The 22,649-nt window shown below is 43.7% G+C and overlaps 1 protein-coding gene across 1 annotated transcript in view; it reads left to right on the top strand.

Moving 5' to 3' along the window:
* The window catches only part of TMEM135 (transmembrane protein 135), a 455,209-nt gene that overhangs the window by 216,176 nt on the left and 216,384 nt on the right, over positions 1 to 22,649 (top strand). Inside the window, exon 5 of the mRNA XM_056561396.1 lies at positions 8,829 to 8,894. Within this exon, the coding sequence (XP_056417371.1) occupies positions 8,829 to 8,894 (66 nt within the window). The remainder of the gene's footprint in view (positions 1 to 8,828; positions 8,895 to 22,649) is intronic.

The raw sequence follows: 22,649 nt of genomic DNA on the forward strand, positions 1-22,649 counted from the left end.
GATGTTTTCCTGTGAAACAACCTATTTCAGCACTATGGAGGTAGCTCCAGTCATGGCCTCTTCCTGGTCACGCTGAGGTCTTCATAGATGTAGTCCACTCGAATAACATTAGTATTTTCTTTCACACTATGATTCCCATTGACTTGTCCAGTGACCTGTTCTTTGATTTCGAGGCATTACATGACAGACCTGACACTTCACCCACATAATTTAGATGTTGAGTTCTCTCCACTAATCTTCATGGAAACATTGATGGAGTGAAAAATTGTCCTCTTCACAGGGTTCCGTAAATCGCTACAAACCCCGCTGCACCTAATCCTCCTTGTACATTTCATGTAGATCAAAAGGTTGGACAATTCACCCCGGTGCACCATTCTCCAGTAAACAATACCCAGATTATACTCACTGAGATGTGAAGTAGTTTCTTACTGAGATGAGAAACGTCTAAAATACTAGAAGGAAACACGGTCACCTGCCGAAAGAACCCAAACCTACACAATAAGGAGAGAGCCATGAACTGGATGTAATCCTCCATGGGCTCTTATCTGATTGTATCACGTGGGAAAAGGCTGCCCGGTATCGATGAGGCTTCTGTCATGTTTTTCCATTGGGAATATGTTTAGAGATAAAAAGCACCAACAAAGAAAAACGGGAATAAGGAATCGGCAACTGGATATTAGGCTGTTACCGGACCAGGAATAAGGGAGGTGCTTCTGGAATAATAGAGACACTCCAAATGCAATAATCAGCAAGAAATTGAAGAACGGAGCACTCACCCGGTATGTAGCCTTGATATGCAGATGGTTAACGTCATACCATACGTCTTCGGCAGGGAGGCGGTAGATACAACGGGGGAGCTCAGATACCGGTAGCCCTTTAAGCCAGTGTCTAACAAAAAGATCTGTGAAACATAATTACAAGTGCAAAATGTACTTTACTGATATCAAATTATAATATATAATATACAAAATCAATAAAAAAAATTAGAAGGTACCAAGTATATCAATGGAAGGTACACATGGGAAAGACTAAACATTGGTTACACATGGAACAACACAAATATGATATTAACTGAAAGTCCTGTGGGAAGAATCAGCTAAATGCATGATACATAGTTAAAGAAGGTGTAAACATAAGAAAAGAAGCCAAGAGTGTATAGAAAAGTAAAAGCCCTATGCACTGTCAGAACCCATGTGCACCTACCCCAACGTACATTTCGCTAGGAGCGCTTCGTCAGGGGGCGTCAGTTGCAAACCTTGCTAAGGTTTATGCCACACACAGGGAAAGGAATAGCGCCATTGCCTCTTTTTCTGTGGTGACTGCCTTCATGATCTACATAAGGGACTAGGCCTATCAAATGTCTTTAAGTCTTGGAAGATCTTGAAAAGGTGCAGTTTCGGGAAATAAGGATCCAGCAAGTTAAAGGGGTACTCCGCTGGTCAGTGTTTGGAACAAACTGTTCTGAACGCTGGAGCCGGTGCTGGGAGCTCGTGACATCATAACCCCACTCCCTCATGTTGTTACGCCCCACCCCCTAAATGCAAGTCTATGGGAGGAGGCGTGACAGCCGTCATGCCCCCTCCCATATACTTGCATTGAGGGGGTTGGGCTAGGACGTCACAAGCTCGTGGCTCCAGCGTTTGGAACAGTTTGTTCTAAACGCTGAACAGCGGAGTACCCCTTTAAGCTTTTCATGTGCAATCCAAATTGTCTGTCAGCTATTTGTTCTCTTGACACCTAAGTATATTAATGGGGGAGTTTAGAGCCTTCAGGTGATGGTTACCCTTTGTCTACGGCCTTCTTAAAAATACTGCACAGTGTGTATAAGGGTGGACTAACATACAGAAAATTTTGTTTAGAAAATTTCCAATTGTGTTCCATTCATCTCAGTGGGCTTGCCACGCCCCTTTTTGGGTTTTCCGAGTAAAATGGAGAGTTGGTTGTTTTTTTTTTTTCATTTCTGGCGCAATGAGATAGAATTCTGGCGCAATGAGACAAAATCTGCCACAATGTGACAGAATCTGGCGCACAACCCGACAAAACATGTCGGGTTTACAATAGTAAATCAGGGCCAATGTGTTGCTTGTTAATCTAGTCTAAAAGAGATTGCGGGTGAATTTTTGGTTTACATCCAAATTAATGTGCAAATTGATTTTCAAGTACTGTATAGAGGGAGATCCCTCCCTCAAGACCTTCATCTATGAGTGGAGAGAGCCTACAAAGAGCGTCTCTCCCTCTGGAGGACCCGACGTACCTGTGCGTTACACAAACCACCTATTGATTTCACTGGACTTTTTTCTTCCGTGGTGGTGCTCTAGGGAAATTGAATATTTTGATTTCACTTACAGATTATAGCTTTTTGGGGGGATTCCTACCTTATGATCAACCGATCCAACCCAATGATTTTAACCAAGAGAAACTGTCCAACATGTACAATCCCTTTAACATATCTACAAATCCTATATGATCCTTACATAGTTACATACGGTTTGTTAGTACTAGTTAGTATAGTTAAATAAAACTAACATGTCCATCACCAAGAAGGTGAAGGCAAGGGGTACGGGTGTTTGTTTTCATTTACAATGGGAGTAGGGGACTTGAATTATGAGTCTAGTTGTGGAATGTGGAGGACGCCTTGGTGAACCCGAAACGCAGTGGCGCGCTGTTTACATTTTAATAAATTCTTGATAATCACTTGCACATGCCCAGCTTGTTCTCATTGTCTTCCTATTATGACACTCCCTGGAAACCCGCATTTAATTGTTGCTACTGAGCGGGTGTTATGTAGACCAGTAGCATGTCGTAAATCAGTTTCAGAGCCTCCTAGAACAATATGGGTAAAACTTGTGCATTTCCACTATTTACTCAAAATGTGTGACCAGTAGCTCGTGTGGACATCTGTATTGTATAAAGTCTTCAGTGTTTCCAGAATTGTTTTTATTTCTGTGTACTACTAACCTTAGTGTTACAGCTTTGCCAAAATGTTTTACATACAGATAACGTATGTCAAACATGTGGTATAACACCAGAGGGACAGGGCGTTGGGTAGAGGAAAAGTTATTTATTACCCAAAGGACCAATATATTCTGCAGTATAGATCGGTGGTCCCCAATCCGTTCTCAAGGCCTACCAACATTCGGGTTTTTTTCAGTTACGCGGCATTACAATCACCGTCCGCGTCAATGTCCTGCCTCGGCCGGTTATATGCTGAGCGTCAGTGTGATGTAACAGGCCTAGGCCCAGCCTTCTTCCTGGTTCCCTGGCCCATTACATGACACTCAGCGTAACACCGGCAGAGTCGGGACATAGTTGCTGGCAGCCATAAGCTCAGCGCAATGTGAAGTGTTGCCCCCGGAATGGGAAAGAAGATCAGAGCCCAGAAGACCTGACAGCGATATCTGCACACCAGGGGAGCACCAGAAATGAAGGTAAAATTTGTTATTTTTCTTTTTGCACCCCGGGCATAATGGAGAGATAAAACAATCCAGGGATTTATTCTGATCGCCATATTAGGGTCAGGAAGGAGTTTTTCCTCTGTCATGGAACAATTGCCATCAGCCTCATGTTTTTTTTCTTTTTCTTTCTCTCGATCAACACAGCAGGGTTCTAGGTTGGACTCAATGGACTCTTGTCTTTTTTCAACCTTACAAACTATGTAACTGTATATTTCATTACCATCTTGTTTCATGGTCAAACCGCCTTAGAGAGCATTTGGTAATGTTTAAAGAGTACCTGTCATGATCTTGTTAAATTTTATAATCCTCCCAGTTCACGGCCCCCATCATGATAAACCACCCCCTGCCTTTATTTTTATTATTTTAGTTTTCTACCTTGATATTGCTCTGTATTTTCTACTCAGTCTCAGTCAGGTTCATAGACTGGTAAGGGGCGTTCCCCAGCAGGCGTGACATCATCTGAAGCCATACAGGGGGGTGAACTTGGTGGAAGGAAGCGTGGAGAAAGAGTGTGGAGATGTGGGCTGAGAGAGGGCCCGAGGAGTCCGGCGTGATATACAGGTTCTGCATGACCACATGGTTTGCCTAGTGCAAATGGTGCGGTAAGGAGCTGAGGTTGGCAAGAGAGGACCTGCGTGGTACTCCTCTGTGAGGGGGGGGGAGTGTCCGGGCTCTGGGATCAGCCACAGAGCCCGTGCGGTCGGGCAAACTAAGTGCTGGCACTGTGGGAGGAGCTATGGTGCGCCCGGAGGGGCAGCCTCAGACTCCGGAAATGACCTCAGCCATGGAGAAGGAACCGTCAACATCGACCCCGGCAGCTAAGCCAGCAAAGAAGATTGTAATAAAACCAGCAATACTACAAGTCCCAGCCAGCCCAGAATCTGTTAGCCAGGACAAGAGTGTAGGATGTGAGAATGATGGGTGTAGTAGTGTTGTGGATGAGAGGAGTGTATGTGGGAGTGTCAGTGGAGTGAATGATGGTGGGAGTAGTGGTATGAATGGGAAGTCTGGTATGGATGAGAAGAAAGATGATGGGAGTAGTAGTGTGAATGGTGGTATTGATGGTCCTGAGTCAGGTTCCGGGTCTGGTCCGGCTGCCCCCCCCCCCAGTAGTGACTACTTCTAGGAGCTATGCTAATGTCACTGCCGGGGATTCAGGGGGTCCCCGTCTCCATCCGGCTCTGGAAGCCATTTGCAACAGTGCCTACTGGAGGCTCCACGCAGGGGCGACAGGTCCATCCAGGTAGAGGGGAGGGGTGAGGTCAACCTATCTTTCTGGATAGAGAGGCATGGTTTAGGGGCTTTCTGAGAGCGGAATAACCGTAGGAATGTGGTCCGTCTGATTTGGAGGGGCGCACCTCGCGCTAAAGTGGTTGAGCTCCTCCTCCAGATGAAATTCAGTGTGTGTGAAATCTTTGCTGTGATTAACCCCTACGATTCATCCGAGTTTGACGTCAGTTTCGTTCGGCTAGAGGATCTTGGACTCTTCTGGCCGAACTACGAAATGTCGAAGAGCGAGCCCGGCTGGTGGGATTTAGCCGTAAAGGCGATTTCCTGTCAGAACTCTATCAAGAAAGTGATTGTTTTGACCCATAACTAGTCACTTTCTTGTTATGGCATCATGACCTGGCTCGGACAGTATGGGGATGTGACGGACATGCCCAAGAAAAACTTGGATGAACACAGGATCTGGTCCGGGGCCTGGACATTTTCCAACTCACACTCAAGCCTTTAAGGAGTACGGTTGCCCACATTCCGTCAGCTGCCTTCCTTGGACGTGATAGGATCCAGATCTTCTACCAGGGGCAGCCTAAGGTCTGTCACAGGTGTGGCAGCTCCACCCATTTTAGTGCAGCCTGTACTGTGCAGGTCTGTGCCTTGTGTGGTGGGGTGGGTCATCTGGCTGCATCTTGTAGACAGATCCGGTGCCACCTGTGTGGTGTCCTTGGACACCCTTTCAGCTGTTCTCCTAGCACCTTCGCCCATGCGGCGGCCGCTCAAGCTGGGGAGAGTTGTGAAGTTGCCTCGGCTGGGGAGGGTACGGGCAGGGATGGAGGCGCAACAGGGCTAGTGAGGAGGAAAAAGGGCCCCGCCAAACTAAGGCAGGAGAAAAATCGTAGGAGGAGTAGGGAGCTGGAGAGTGCACAGGTGATGGGGGTAGCTCCAGCCCTTGCTCCTGAAGCTGGCCCTGTAACCGCTGAAGCCCTGGAGGAGGACGTGCTGAATTAGGAGATCGGGAGGCTTCACAGAGAGGAAGGCAATATGGCCGACCCTTCCGATTCCTCCCACTATGAAAGTGTGGATGAGGAGAGCAGGGAGAGGGTCAAAAAGAAAGGAAAGGAGAGAAAGAAGAGGTCTGAGCCCTATGACTGAGCCCTCCTGACGGCCCCCACCCCTCTGATTGATCTGTCAAACCGGTACCTCGTCCCCGATACCATCTTCTCCCCCTCCTTGGAGGAGGATGGTGAGAGCGAGGTGCCTAGGTAGAAAGAGCCTCCGGGGGAATTGGGCCCTGTCCTGTTAAGGCTCCTTCCTCGGAGGGCAGGGCTAGACCGGGGCCAGACGGAAACGGGGGATCAAATGGATCAATCTGAATCCAAAAAAATGTCTAAGAGCGGTCCTGCATCCTCACCTTTTTTGGTAGATGAGGGGGCTTAATGGCCATCTAATTTAATCACCCTGTAGGGCGGCACTCACCCCATTGACGCTTGCATCTTTTAATTGTGCCAGCATAAAGTCTGATACCAAGAACAGAAGGATATGGTAGTTAAAATCCAACATGGCAGGCCCCAGTACACATAAGACCAGTGGTCTTAAACTGTGGCCCTTAAGATATTGCAAAACTTCAATTCCCAGCATGCACGGACAGCCGTTGGCTGTCCGGGCATGCTGGGAGTTGAAGTTTTGCAACATCTGGAGGGACACCATTTGAAACCACAGGTCTAATAGGACAATCTAGACACCGCCTGACTCCCCAAAGGTCCCAGCCAACGGCTGTCCGGGCACGGTGGGAGTTATAGTTTTGCGACATCTAGAGGGCCAGTGCAATAGACAATTGGTCGGAGTCGCCAAAATTGGCAAGATCGGCCAATTTTTTATATCATAAATTATGGAGGGCTTTAAAGGGGTACTCCGCAGCTCAGCGTTTAGAACAAACTGTTTCGAACACTGGAGCCGACACCGGGAGCTTGTGATGTCATAGCCCCGCCCCCTCATGTCACGCCCCGCCCTTTCAATGCAAGTCTATGGAAGATGACCCCTCCCATAGACTTGCTTTGATTGGGGTGGGGTGTGACATCATGAGGGGGCGGGGCTATGACATCACAAGCTCCCGGTGTCGGCTCCAGTGTTCGAAACAGTTTGTTCTAAATGCTGAGCTGCGGAGTACCCCTTAATATATTATGTTTCTTTTACTTATAGGAGCTACATCTATATCTGTTTTGTAAGCTGCATAATTCATACAGCCATACAAAGAGGCGTACATTGACCTGCAGATAATTTAGTTTGTACCCAATGGTGTAGGACATGAAACATACAGCTGCCTGGCCCCGGTCCTTTTTTCGTTTGCCTACCGAAAAGCAATGGTTTGGAAGCTTAAGATTGTCAATTAGTGAATAGCTCCAGGTGGCCCGCCATAACCATGTTCTCCCTCCCCGGCATTGTCGAGCTAGCCTTGTAGTGTTAATCTTCTTAGTGACACTCCACGCACGTAGAGTGGGGGTCCTTTCGGGAAATACATAGGGCTAGATTTACAAGCTCTCCAAATTTGAATGACTTTGACATCTGGCGGTAACCAGTGCTGGGGATAGGGAATTAAGTGACCTCTCTACTAGTCAAGGTGAAAAGAAGGTTATACACCCCAGTGGGTTTCTATGGGCACAAAGAAAGCCGAGCTGTATTGACACAGTACTCATTTCGACTGAAACATCCTTAAAATGTTCGAAGGGAAGAGCTGATGAAAGAAACCAATTCTGAGCTACGTGACAAGGTTGCATGAATCCCCCAACCACTCTTCATTCAGTTTTTCGGAGGCCATGTAATAGAATCACAACTTAACATAGTAGCTGATGGAAAGGCCTACAGGTCAATGCTCTTACCACCACATTGTTGTCCACGCTGGTACAAATAACCATGTAAATTCTACTCAAATGACCCGCTTACCCAGGCCATTTACCCGAGACAATGGGGAGGAATTTTTCAGTATTTCCACTGGAATGTTCATTAGTACTTGGAAGCGTCTCTAAAGAGTCTTATAGTCCACAACATGCATCAGATTTTCTGGTCTTTTAAGCAAAAAAACTACTTTTTTTTTTTACGGAACTGAATTTTCAATGTCCTAACCAGAATACCATTGTATGTACATGCTTGCTCATGTCTTTATTGTGTGACATTCTACACATAAAAAGTCAATTTTTAAATACATTATATATCCTCTATTTATCCTGAGTTATATCCTGTATTATACTCCAGAGCTGTACTCACTATTCTGCTGGAGAGGTCACTGTGTACATACATTACATTACTTATCCTGTACTGATCCTGAGTTATATCCTGTATTATACTCCAGAGCTGTACTCACTATTCTGCTGGTGCGGTCACTGTGTACATACATTACATTACTTATCCTGTACTGATCCTGAGTTATATCCTATATTATACTCCAGAGATGGACTCACTATTCTGCTGGTGAGGTCACTGTGTACATCCATTACATTACTTATCCTGTACTGATCCTGAGTTATATCCTTTATTATACTCCAGAGCTGTACTCACTATTCTGCTTTTGGGGTCACTGTGTACATACATTATATTACTTATCCTGTACTGACCCGGAGTTATATCCTGTATTATACTCCAGAGCTGTACTCACTATTCTGCTTTTGGGGTCACTGTGTACATACATTATATTACTTATCCTGTACTGACCCTGAGTTATATCCTGTATTATACTCCAAAGCTGTACTCACTATTCAGCTGGTGAGGTCACTTTGTACATATATTAAATTACTTATCCTGTACTGACCTCGAGTTATATCCTGTAGTATACTCCAGAGCTGTACTCACTATTCTGCTGGTGAGGTCACTGTGTACATACATTGCATTACTTATCCTGTACTGACCCGGAGTTATATCCTGTATTATACTCCGGAGCTGTACTCACTATTCTGCTGGTGAGGTCACTGTGTACATACATTACATTACTTATCCTGTACTGATCCTGATTTATATTCTGTATTATACTCCAGAGCTGTACTCAGTATTCTGCTGGGGAGGTCAATGTGTACATATATTTTATTAGTTATCTTGTTTTGATATTTGTTTGTGCACAATTATTTACCATTGCTCATAGTTTTTTGTCTATTTTTAATACAGGCCTCAGAGACATTGTTCCGCATGGGCGTAACCAGAGGTTATGTGAAGCCTATCAGACATGGAGAGGTAAGACTGTTCATAGTGATGATTCACTTTGTAGTCAGTAACAAGACATGCTTTGTAGTGGTTGCATAGGAACTGTACTGTATTGTCATATATGGTAGCAAAAAGGGTTAAAGGGGTACTCCGGTGGCAAAAAATATTTTTTAAATCAACTGGTGCCAGAAATGTATACATATTTGTAAATTACTTCTATATAAAAATCTTAATCCTTCCAGTATTTATCAGCTGCTGTTTGCTCCACAGGGAGTCCTTTTCTTTTTGAATTCCTTTTCTGTCTGACCGCAGTGCTGACTCCTCTGTCCATTTCAGGAACTGTCCAGAGCAGGATAAGTTTCCTATGGGGAATTGTTCCTGCTCTGGATAGTACCTAAAATGGACAGAGATGTCAGCAGAGAGCACTGTGGTCAGACAGAAAAGAAATTAAAAAAGAAAAGAACTTCCTGTGGAGCATACAGCAGCTGATAAGTACTGGAAGATTTTTAAATCGAAGTGAATTTGTAATCTGTTTTATCTTTTTGGCACCGATTAATAAAATAAAAAAATTAAAAATAATAATAATAGTTTTCCACCAGAGTACCCCTTTAATCAGATTGTTTCCCCAATTTTTGTGTTCTTAGCCATTTTCACCATTTCTACTTGTCTTCCGGAATTTTGTTATGATTTTTTTTTTTTTATAGGCAATTTATATTTCATTGCTGCTGTTCTTATTAAAAACATACAAACTTGTTGCAGATGTCGTCCTTGGTGGGATTTTTTGAACCTAAGACCCCAACGCTGTAAAGCAACAGTGCAAACCACTAAGCAGCCACGCTGCAGCAGTCCTGCTGCAGCGTGGCTGCTTAGTGGTTTGCACTGTTGCTTTACAGCGTTGGGGTCTTAGGTTAAAAAAATCCCACCAAGGACAACATCTGCAACAAGTTTGTATGTTCTTATTAAAGACACCTGTAGAGCATGCAAACCATGCAAAATGTCCTGAAAAAAATGGCACAATATGGCAACATACCTAGCGTCCTGAGGTGTGTAGTAGTCACAGGGGACTCTGTGTGCACTCTACGTATCAAGGTGTCCTGGAGTAATCACAATTTTACCCCTCAGGGTGGTGCTAAAATAAAAAAACAAGTGATACTGACCTAATCCCCCAGCAGGCACCATTCTGTGACCTCCTGGTCCCTGCAATGTTCCTGCAGGAAATGCCCCATTCAGCCAGTCACTGGTAGCAGTAGTGTCCCTCCGGAAGTCAGTGATTTCCTGAATGGGCAGTTCTTGTGGGGATGTTGTGTCGCTGGAACCAGAAAGAAGGGGCGATGAATGGGGACCAGGACCAATTAGGAGAGCAGTATCAGAATAGGCGAGTATCACTTGAGTATCACAGCACAAAGTGTACTAGAATGTTTCAGAACTTTTTGTTATACTGTTTATTAAACTTTACTTATGTACATCTGAAATAATAATGCTTCTATATGTTACTAGGTCATGCACTAGGTCTTTTTGGCTCACAAATCCCTTTGTTCTGTTGCTCACTCATTCTGACATCCACTGCTCAGGAAGAAGCATGCCCGAGGCAAGCACTGAACCCGCGCTGAGCAGTGTTTATTATTATTTTTTTTTTTATAAGCCATGATTTCCATAAAAAGGAGATACATTTTTTTATGAAATATATTATTATTAATATAAACTATATTTGTAAGGGTGTGTTGACACCACCTTATTGCTCTCCATCGCATGTATGTGCTCTATAGAAGAAATAACCTATATGTTGATAGATGCTAAAAACAGATGCCATAAAGCATAGTCCATTAGTCATTCATGTACATTATAAAAATAACGGACTGTAATGAATTGTTATTTTATTTGGTTTACCATGTCTATGCATTCTGCAAAATGAAACAGATTGTAACAAAAATTAGTGAAACGGAACCAAAAAAGCAGTGTAAACCCACCCTAAGCCAATAAAATACAAAGCATAAGGGACCGTTCACACTGTGGAATTTCCCTTGGAAATTCCGCTGCAGCAGCCTCCCATTGTTTTCAATTATTTTCAGCTGCACCGTGTACACGGCAAAATTTACACAGCGGAAATTTTTTGGGAAATTAGAAACATAGAATGTGACGGTAAATAACCATTTGGCCCATCTAGTCTGCCCAATATTCTAAATACAATTAATGGTCCCTGGCCCTATCTTATATGAAGGATAAATTCAGATAATTTTTACATGGACTGCATTTCCGTCAATTGGGACGGCACATGTCAGCATGGTCCTAGCATCAAATGATTTCAGTGTCACCTACTGCTGAGGGGATGTCCACCCAAAATATATCTGGACAGATATTCGGTAGTGTCAATGGACAAAAAACTGATGAAATCTACAACTCCTAAATAAGGCCTCAACGCAGTGTTTTCCAACCAGTGTGCCTCCAGCTGTTGCAAAACTACAACTCCTGGGAATTATAGTTTTGCAACAGCTGAAGGCACAATGGTTGGAAAACACTGCTTTTAGGCCTTATTTAAGCATTGTAAATGTAATAAGTTTTTTGTCCATTGACACTACCGAATATGTGTCCAGATATATTTGAAGATATATTTGATATTTTAACTGGGGACACACTGGTTGGGAAACTCTACCTTAGAGAGTTCAGCTTCTCCCTTTCAATGCATTTTACAGGTTTGTAGTTGTCGTTTTGAAACAGCTGGGGGCACACTGATTGGGAAACTCTACCTTAGAGAGCCAGCTTCTCCCTTTCAATGCATTTTACAGATTTTCTAGTTGTAGTTTTGCAAGAGCTGGGGGCACACTGGATGGGAAACACTACCTTAGGGAATTCAGCTTCTCTGCATTTTACAGATTTTCTAGTTGTAGTTTTGCAAGAGCTGGGGGCACACTGGATGGGAAATACTACCTTAGGGAATTCAGCTTCTCTGCATTTTACTGATTTTCTAGTTGTAGTTTTGCAACAGCTGGGGGCACACTGGTTGGAAAACTCTACCATAGAGACTTCTGCTTCTCCCTTTCAATGCATTTTACAGATTTGTAGTTGTAGTTGTGCAACAGCTGGGGGCACACTGGTTGGGAAACTACATTAGAGAGTTCAGCTTCTCCCTTTCAATGCATTTTACAGATTTTCTAGTTGTAGTTTTGCAAAAGCTGGGGGCACACTGGATGGGAAACGCTACCCTAGGGAGTTCAGCTTCTCCCTTTCAATGCATTTTACAGATTTGTAATTGTAGTTTTGAAACAGCTGGGGGCACACTGGTTGGGAAACTACCTTAGAGAGTTCAGCTTCTCCCTTCCAATGCATTTTACAGATTTGTAGTTGTAGTTTTGAAACAGCTGGGGGCACACTAGTTGGGAAACTTTACCATAGAGAGTTCTGCTTCTCCCTTTCAATGCATTTTACAGATTTGTAATTGTAGTTTTGAAACAGCTGGGGGCACACTGGTTGGGAAACTACCTTAGAGAGTTCAGCTTCTCCCTTTCAATGCATTTTACAGATTTTCTAGTTGTAATTTTGCAACAGCTGGGGGCACACTGGTGGGAAACTCTACCTTAGAGAGTTCAGCTTCTCCCTGTCAATGCATTTTACAGATTTGCAGTTGTAGTTTTGAAACAGCTGGGGACACACTGGTTGGGAAACTCTACCTTAGAGAGTTCTGCTTCTCCCTTTCAATGCATTGTACAGATTTGTAGTTGTAGTTTTGAAACAGCTGGGGACACACTGGTTGAGAAACTCTACCTTAGAGAGTTCCGCTTCTCCCTTTCAATGCATTTTACAGATTTGTAGTTGTAGTTTTGAAACAGCTGGGGGCACACTGGTTGGGAAACTCTACCTTAGAGAGTTCAGCTTCTCCCTTTCATTGCATTTTACAGATTTGTAGTTGTAGTTTTGAAACAGTTGGGGACACACTGGTTGGGAAACTCAACCTTAGAGAGTTCAGCTTCTCCGGTTAATTCATTTGACAGATCTCTACAGCAGTAGAGTTTTTACATATTTTTTGTTAGTTTAGGTCCTCCTTCACCTCCTACGTCATTATCAGTGACAATAAGACAGGGCTCCCGAACCAGGATGCCTCCAGCTGTTGCAAAACTACAACTCCCAGCAAGCCCGGACAGCCAAAGGCTGTCCGGGCATGCTGGGAATTGTAGTTTTGCAACAGCTGGAATCAAATTGGTTGGGAAGCACTGCAATAAGATGTCCACACACAGCAGGTCATTCATGGCCACCTAAGCCAGTTTAATGGCCACCTCGGTCGTGCCGCATTGTTGTCACTGCGTCTGTTTCGCCTTTGATCCTATACACAACCTACAGAATATTAATGAGCGTTCCATAAGTATTTTCCCCTGCTGGTGATATGATCTTATCTCGCTGTTTACACATGGTTTACACTACTACCGCGGTTGAGGTTCCGACATCGGAGCACGTAAGGACGGTGCCAAGAATCAATTATATCAGCCAGGTTGGCAAACCCTCTGGTATAGTTTCCTCTCCAACCACAAAGGGAGGATTATGCGGAGCATCATGAAGACGGAATTGTTTGATGGTGACTGCAGGATTCACATGAAAGAGACAGTGTTTAGTGATACACGTACAATGCCGCTCCAGATCCGCTTTTTATGGGAGACCTAATTATTGAAATGATACAGCATCTAATAACAGCATGACCCCACAAGAATTCTACGGACGCTGGATCTCCCGCTCCGCTCGCCGCGGCATTCGGGACAGACATGGAGAAGAGGAAGGATTTCTCTAGTCACATTTTAATGGGCTCATTATATTTAACCCTGAAATGTCATTCAATGGTTTCCTAGTTGTCTAATAATAATGTTTATTTATATCATAGCACCGCCATATTCTGCAGCGGTTCACAATACAGGGGGGGGGGGGGGGTAGACATGTAGAGGAAAAAGATGTTACAGACTTAACAATATGCTCAAAAGAGCTTACAATCTATGAGGATATTGAAGCAGGGCTGGTGCAGGGATTTTCATCTACATTACCAAGTAGTTAGATAGGTAGAGAAGCCCCAGCAGTTAGATAGGTAGGGAAGCCCCCAGTAGTTAGATAGGTAGGGAAACTCCCAGTAGTTAGGTAGGGAAACCCCCAGTAGTTAGATAGGTAGGGAAGCTCTTATTAGTTAGATAGGCAGGGAAACCCCCAGTAGTTAGATAGGTAGAGAAGCCCCCAGTAGTTAGATAGGTAGGGAAGCCCCAGTAGTTAGATAGGTAGGGAAGACCCCAGTAGTTAGATAGGTAGGGAAGCCCTCAGTAGTTAGTTAGGTAGGGAAGCCCCCAGTAGTTAGGTAGGGATGCCCCCAGTAGTTAGGTAGGGAAGCCCCAGTAGTTAGATAGGTAGGTAAGCCCCCGGTAGTTAGATAGGGAAGCCCCTTGAAGTTAATTAGGTAGAGAAGCCCCCAGTAGTTAGATAGGTAGGGAAGCTCTTATTAGTTAGATAGGTAGGGAAGCCCCCAGTAGTTAGATAGGTAGAGAAGCCCCCAGTAGTTAGATAGGTAGGGAAGCCCCAGTGGTTAGATAGGTAGAGAAGCCCCCAGTAGTTAGGTAGGGAAGCCCCCAGTAGTTAGGTAGGTAGGGAAGCCCCCAGTAGTTAGGTAGGGAAGCCCCAGTAGTTAGGTAGGGAAGCCCCAGTAGTTAGATAGGTAGGGAAGCCCCCGGTAGTTAGGTAGGGAAGCCCCTTGAAGTTAATTAGGTAGAGAAGCACCCAGTAGTTAGGGTGGGAGCTCCTCAGTAGTAATATAGGTAAAGAAGTTCCCAGTAGTTAGTTAGGTAGGGAAGCTCTTATTAGTTAGAGAAGTAGGGAAGCCCCCAGTAGTTAGACAGGGAAACCCCAGTATTTATATAGTTACATAGTTACATAGTAAGTATGGTTGAAAAAAGACATACGTCCATCAAGTCCAACCAGGGAATTGAAGGGAAGGGTGTAAGGGGATAAGGGAAAGGGATATAGTTTTATAATTCTGCATAAGCATTAATGTTATTTTGTTCCAGGAATGTATCTAACCCTGTTTTAAAGCTGTTAATTGTTCCTGCTATGACCAGTTCCTGAGATAGACCGTTCCATAAATTCACAGTCCTCACGGTAAAGAAGGCGTGTCACCCCTTTAGACTAAACCTTTTCTTCTCCAGACGGAGGGAGTGGCCCCTCGTCCTTTGGGGGGGTTTAACCTGGAACAGTTTTTCCTCCATATTTTTTGTATGGGCCATTTATATACTTATATACGTTTATCATATCCCCCCTTAAACGTCTCTTCTCAAGACTAAACAATTGTAACTCCTTTAATCGCTCCTCATAGCTAAGATGTTCCATGCCCCATATTAGTTTAGTCGCGCGTCTCTGCACCCTTTCCAACTCCGCAGTGTCCCTTTTATGAACAGGCGACCAAAACTGAACAGCATATGGCAGGTGAGGCCGTACCAATGCTTTAAAAAGGGGGAGTATTATGTCCCTGTCCCTTGAGTCCATGCCTCTTTTGATACATGACAATATCCTGCCGGCTTTGGAAGCAGCAGCCTGACATTGCATGCTATTCTGTAGTCTGTGATCTACAAGTACACCCAGATCCTTCTCTACCAGTGACTCTGCCAGTTTAATCCCCCCTAAGACATACGACGCATGCAGGTTATTAGTACCCAGATGCATAACTTTACATTTATCCACATTGAACCTCATTTGCCAAGTGGATGCCCAGACACTTAGTCTATCCAAGTCATCTTGTAACTTATACACATCCTCTATAGACGTGCTACAAAGCTTGGTGTCATCTGCAAAGATAGAAACAGAGCTGTTAATACCATCCTCTATATCATTGATAAATAAATTAAACAACAGCGGGCCCAGTACTGAACCTTGGGGTACACCACTAATAACCGGGGACCAATCAGAGTACGAATCATTGACCACCACTCTCTGGGTACCATCCATGAGCCAGTGTTCAATCCAGTTACAAACTAAAGTTTCCAAACCCAAAGACCTTAACTTACCTGTCAGACGTCTGTGAGGGACAGTATCAAACGCTTTAGCAAAATCCAGAAATACTATATCCACAGCCATTCCTCTGTCAAGGCTTCTACTCACCTCTTCATAAAAGCAAATTAGATTGGTTTGACAACTTCTATCCTTAGTAAACCCATGCTGGCTATCACTTATAATACAATTATCCCCTATGTATTCCTGTATGTAATCCCTTATAAGTCCTTCAAACAATTTACCCACAATGCACGTTAAACTTACCGGTCTATAGTTTCCTGGGGAAGACCTAGAGCCCTTCTTGAAGATTGGTACCACATTAGCCTTGCGCCAGTCCCTTGGCACAATACCAGACACCAGAGAATCTCTAAATATCATGAACAGGGGTACAGATATTACTGAACTTACCTCTCTAAGAACTCTTGGGTGTAGTCCATCCGGCCCTGGAGATTTGCTTACATTTATATCACTTAACTTACCTTGTACCATCTCTACATTAAGCCAGTTCAGTACATTACATGATGTGTTACCAGCACTGACCTGTACATGATGTGTTACCAGCACTGACCTGGCCAATGTCAGCTCCTTCTTCCATAGTATATACAGAACTAAAGAACCCATTCAGTAGCTCCGCCTTCTCTGGATCGCCTGTGACAACCTCCCCATTATCATTATTAAGGGGTCCTACATGCTCTGTCCTTGGTTTTTTTGTATTTATATATGTAAAAAAATATTTAGGATTAGTTTTGCTTTCTTTGGCCACCTGTCTCTCATTTTGAATTTTTGCTGTTTTTATTACATTTTTACAGATTTTATTAAGCTCCTTGTACTGTTTAAATGTTTTATCTGACCCATCAGATTTGTATTTTTTGAAGGCTATTTTTTTGTTGTTTATTGCTCTTTTAACATCATTTGTCAGCCATGTAGGATTTAGTTTTAATCGTTTATATTTGTTCCCCTTTGGTATATATTTAGCTGTATAGTTATTTAGAGTTGATTTAAAGATGTCCCATTTACCTTCTGTATCAGTATTTGACAACACCTCCCCCCAGTCTATGTCCTGTAGTGCAGATCTCAGCCCAGGGAAGTTTGCCTTTTTAAAGTTATATGTTTTTGCTTTCCCCATCTGTCTTTGTTTTCTACATTTTAAGTCAAAAGTAACTATATTGTGGTCGCTGTTACCAAGGTTTTCCCGCACAGTTACATTACCAACCAGCTCTGCGTTGTTGGAAATGATCAGATCCAACAAGGCATCACTTCTTGTTGGGTCCTCCACAAACTGGCCCATAAAATTATCCTGCAATAAATTTAGGAATTGTCGCCCCTTTGTAGTTTTAGCCAACCCCCGGCCCCAATCTATATCTGGATAGTTAAAATCTCCCATTATTACCACTGTACCTGCCCGGGCGGCCCTCTCTATTTGTTTATAAAGCCGAACTTCTATCTCTTCAGTGATATTAGGGGGTCTGTAGATTACACCAAATACTATTTTTTCAGTATTTCCCTCCTTTTGTAATTCTACCCACAGTGATTCCACATCCTCAGAATCATCACATACTATGGCATCGTTCACACTGACTTTCATACCACTTCTTACATACAGACAGACTCCACCACCTTTTCTGTTCATTCTATCTTTGCGAAACAATGTAAACCCCTGCAGATTAACAGCCCAGTCATGCGAGGAGTCCAGCCATGTCTCAGTGACCCCAACTATATCAATATGTTCCTCCAGTATCAAGGCATCCAGCTCCCCCATTTTATTTGCTAGGCTTCTGGCATTTGTGAACATTCACTTTACATTTCCATTAAATTTTACACATATAGTCTCACTAATGGGATTTTCAGAGTTATTGGGGTTAATGTTATTATTTGAGTTATAATGGCTAATTGTACTATTTAAGTTATTGGGGCTAATGGAATTTTTTGAGTTATTGGGTCTAACATTATTATTTAAGTTATTGGGGCGAATGGGATTTTTTGCGTTATTGCGTCTAACGTTATTTAAGTTATTGGGGCTAATGGGATTTTTTGAGTTAATGGGGCTTATTGTAGTTATTGAGTTATTGGGGCTAATGGAATTTTTTTGAATTATTGGGATTACAATTTTTCGGGCTACATTTATTTTTACAGCTGGTTTGTAACGCATGAATCTCCTTATCCACTGCTCTTAACCTCCCCCCACAGGACTCCTCTCCACCCGCCATTATGTCCTGACCCCTCTCTAACCTATCCATCCCACTGTCTGCTTTCTTTGCTTTATTATCCTACCCCCACTCACCTAGTTTAAATACTCAGCCACCCCTTCCAGGATTCTCTCCCCCAGCACAGCAGACCCCCTTCCATTCAGGTGCAAATTATCCGTAGAATAGAGTTTGTACCCCAATGAAAAGTCAGCCCAGTGCTCTAAAAACCCAAACCCTTCCCCCTCACATCACGACTTAAGCCATGCATTTAACTCCCTAAGCTCCCGCTGTCTTTCCTGCAATGCGCATGGCACAGGAAGTATTCCAGAGAACACAACCTTAGAGGTCCTTCCCTTCAGCTTGGCACCTAGTTCCTTGTAATTATTCTTCAAGGACCTCCACCTACCATGTATTCTGTCGTTGGTTCCCACATGGACCACGACAGCTGGGTCATCCCCAGCCTACCCTAGTAATTTGTCCACCCTTTCCACCACATGCCGAACCCTGGCACCAGGGAGACAGCAAACCATTCGGTTGAGGTGGTCTTGGCGACAAATTATTCTATCCGTCTTCCTGATTATAGAATCCCCTACCACAACTAACTGTCTTGGCCTACCTGCATTATCATCCCCCACACTACTAGTTGAGCTGTTCCCCCGGCTGTTAGGGAGACCAGTATCCACTAGGGTTGCCATCTCTGATACTGAGGCCCTCGCATCATCGCCCAACTTGGCAATTTTACTTGGGAGATCAGAAGCAGAAGTGACCTTCCTTTTCCTTGCCCCCTTTCCAGTCCCTCTAACTACATTACCCCGCTCCCTACTTGGGCCTCCTGGCTAGTTTCTCCAACCTCCATTTCTACCCCACTTACTGCTTGCTCTGTAAGATTGTCAATCGCCCTCAATGTTGCATTTTGCTCCTCTAGATCTCTAATACGAGCTTCCAGGTGGGCAACATGCTCACATTTGTCACAGCGGTATTCACCCTGAAGCTGCAGAGATGTATACATGTGGCACAATGTGCACTGAAGAAAACCTCCAATCCTGCTGTCCATATCCTTGGTGACAAACAGCTGTTATTAACTATTAAGAAAAACTACTTTTATCAAGGGAGTGTAATACTTACAGTTACAGTGGGTCCTGCTTACAACTCCTGCTTTTTAAACTTCTGTGTATAAAACTTCTCAGATGTAACACTTAATAATACAACATTTAGAATACAGACCCAGCTTCAGTGAGACTCAGTCAGAGCAGGGCTCACAGAGTTTCCCAGTTAGTTTTATACACCTGAGAGCAGTTAATCAATTAACCCCTCCCCCAGGTGTGCTACAGACAGGAGGGAAAAATAAAAAAAAATAAAAAAATGCAAGGGCTATGCAACCGCTGGAGACACCCTGTTTGGAAAACAATGATCCACAGTATACTCAGTACATGAACCGAGTAGGAAGCACCGAGTAGTTAGGTAGGGAGGTTCCCAGTAGTAATATAGGTAAAGAAGTTCCCAGTAGTTAGATAGATAGGGAAGCTCCTTTTAGTTAGAGAAGTAGGGAAGCCACCAGTAGTTAGCTAGAGAAGCCCCCAGTAGTTATATATGTAGAGAAGCCCCCAGTAGTTATATATGTAGAGAAGCCCCCAGTAGTTAGATAGCCAGTAGTTAGATAGATAGAGAAGCCCCCAATAGTTAGGTAGGGAAGCCCCAGTAGTTAGATAGGGTGTAAAGTCCCCAGTAGTAAGATAGGTAGAGATGTTCCCAGTAGTTAGATAGGGAAGCCCCAGTGGTAGATAGGTAGGGAAGACCCTATTAGTTAGAGAAGTAGGGAAGCCCCCAGTAGTTAGGTACAGAAGCCCGCAGTAGTTATATATGTAGGGAAGCCCCCAGTAGTTAGGTACAGAAGCCCCCAGTAGTTATATATGTAGGGAAGCCCCAGTAGTTAGATAGATAAAGTCCCCAATAGTTAGGTAGGGAAGCCCCCAGTAATTAGATCATCTCCCAAAAAAAAAATTATAATGCAAAGTAACTCACTGATCCGTTTCCCCTGCCAGCAGCCTGGGATTCAGATTTTTCTGCCCCTCCACCGCCAATACCCCTAGGGCAGCTGCCTAAGCTGCCATATGGTAGCGCCAGCCCTGTATAGGACGACACAAGAGGAGTGAGGACCCTGCTCACAAGAGCTTACAATCTATGAGGAAACAATAAAACAAAATGTAAAAATACACGCAAGCTGCTGTAGAACCTCTTCCACGATAAACCAGGGACACCAAATAATCTCCAGCTGATGGGCATGTTCTCCTGAGGGGTCAGACATTGACAGCTGCTGAGGAACCACTTTAAAAAAAATCAGGAACAGAATATCATCTGCATCTTCTGCAGAGCCCAGGGCATACATGTCATCATTAGCAGAGCCTCCTTTTTTAAGGTCCAGGGTCAAGCTTAACCACCAGCTGCTGCAGAACCTCCTATTATAGTGACAGGTCCTGTGTATACAGGTCAGTTTCTGCAGGACCTCTTTTGGAATTGTCAGGACCTTATCAGGCTACCATCTATACCTTTACTGCTGCAGAACTTCTTTTTTAAAGATCGAGAGTTAGCCTATATCACCAGCTTCTGCAGAACCTCTTGATAAAGATCCAGGTCCAGCCTATACCACCCGCTTCCACAGTACTTCTCATTACATGGACAGTACCAGTAAATACATGTCAGCTGCTGCAGGACCTCTTTTTGAAATTTCAGGACCAGCTGCTACAGAATCTCTTCTTTATGAGCCTGGTTACCATATACACCACCACAATTGTAAAGGGCCACAGTTAGAATGTACACCTCTGCTGCTGTAGAACATCTACACAAAGAGTCAAAGGCAGTGTACATATGCCAGAAGCTGCAGAACTTCTTTTTTTCAATCATCCCGTGCTAGTATAAACCCCTAACTAAACCCCAACTTGAAGTTCCAAAACTAGCCTACACTCCCTTCTGCTGTAGAACTTCTTCACAAAGAGTCGGGACACAATGCACATGCTAGTTGTTGCAGAACCCCTTTTTTAACTATACAGGTCCATTATAACCCCCTTAACTGCTGCAGAACCTCTTCAACAGGGCAGCCGCAAAACTTCTTCTTTTTTTTTTTTTTTTAAACAAACAGGGGCAAAAAGTTAAGGGATATTCCATTGAACTGGCTTTAGAAAGTTAAATAGATTTGTAAATTACTTCTGTTAAAAATCTTAATACTTCCAGTAATTATCAGCTGCTGAAGCTGAGTTATTCTTTTCTGGCTGACCACAGTGCTCTCTGCTGACACCTCTGTCTGTCTTAGGGAACTGTCCAGAGTAGGAGCAAATCCCCATAGCAAACCTCTCCTGCTCTGGACAGTTCCTGAGACAGACAGAGGTGTCAGCAGAGAGCACTGTGGTCAGACAGAAAAGAACAACTCAACTTTAGCAGCTGATAAGTTCTGGAAGGATTAGGCTTTTTAAATGGAAGTAATTTACAAATCTGTTTAACTTTCTGGAGCCAATTGATATGAAAAAAAAAGTTTTTTTACTGGAATACCCCTTTAAACAAACAGGGCTAAAAAATTTACCTCGGCTTCTGCAAATCCTGGACCAGAAATATTGTAGTTATACACCTCCCATCCAGCTCTATCCGTATACTGCTGCTATCCCTATGGGATCAGGATATATAGTAGTTATACACCTCCCCTCCAGCTCTATCCGTATACTGCTGCTGCTATCTCTATAAGATCAGGATATATAGTAGATATGCCCCCCCATCCAGCTCTATCTGTATACTGCTGCTGCTATCTCTATAGGATCAGGATATATAGTAGATATGCCCCTCCCATCCAGCTCTATCTGTATACTGCTGCTGCTATCTCTATAGGATTAGGATATATAGTACTTATACCCCTCCCATCCAGCTCTATCCGTATACTGCTGCTGCTATCTCTATAGGATCAGGATATATAGTAGATATACCCCTCCCATCCAGCTCTATCTATATACTGCTGCTGCTATCTCTATAGCATAAGGATATATAGTATATATACCCCTCCCATCTAGCTCTATCTGTATACTGCTGCTGTTATCTCTATAGGATCAGGATAGTCATACTCCTCTCCACAGCTTTATCTGTATACTGCTGTTATCTCTATAGGATCAGAATATTATAACATTATAACCACCCCACCCCCCCCCCCCCCCAACTGCTGCAGAACCTCTTCACCATGGCAGGTGCAGCACCTCTTTTTTTTTTTTTTTTTATTATCAGACAGGACCAAAAAATTTACCTTTGGCTTCTACAGATCCTGGAACCAGGAAAGAAGATGATAATAATTAGAATGAACAGTCACTGACCATGGAAAAAGTCCATTGAGGTGCATTATATAACTATAATAGGCCGATAATCCCTACTAGAACAACAAGGTAAGGGGGTCGAATACTATTAGAGCCGACCCCAGACCTATCCACAGCGGTGACTGTTTACGGGTCACGTCTCCTTCTGTATTATTTTTTACCCAGTCTTCTCCGTGTTAGATTCAGCCCCAGGACACGGAACGTAGATGGATTTTCTGTGAGAATAACCAGAAGGGCCAGGAGGCTCG

This window comes from Hyla sarda, chromosome 2 (genome assembly GCF_029499605.1).
Source record: "Hyla sarda isolate aHylSar1 chromosome 2, aHylSar1.hap1, whole genome shotgun sequence".
Lineage (NCBI taxonomy): Eukaryota > Metazoa > Chordata > Amphibia > Anura > Hylidae > Hyla > Hyla sarda.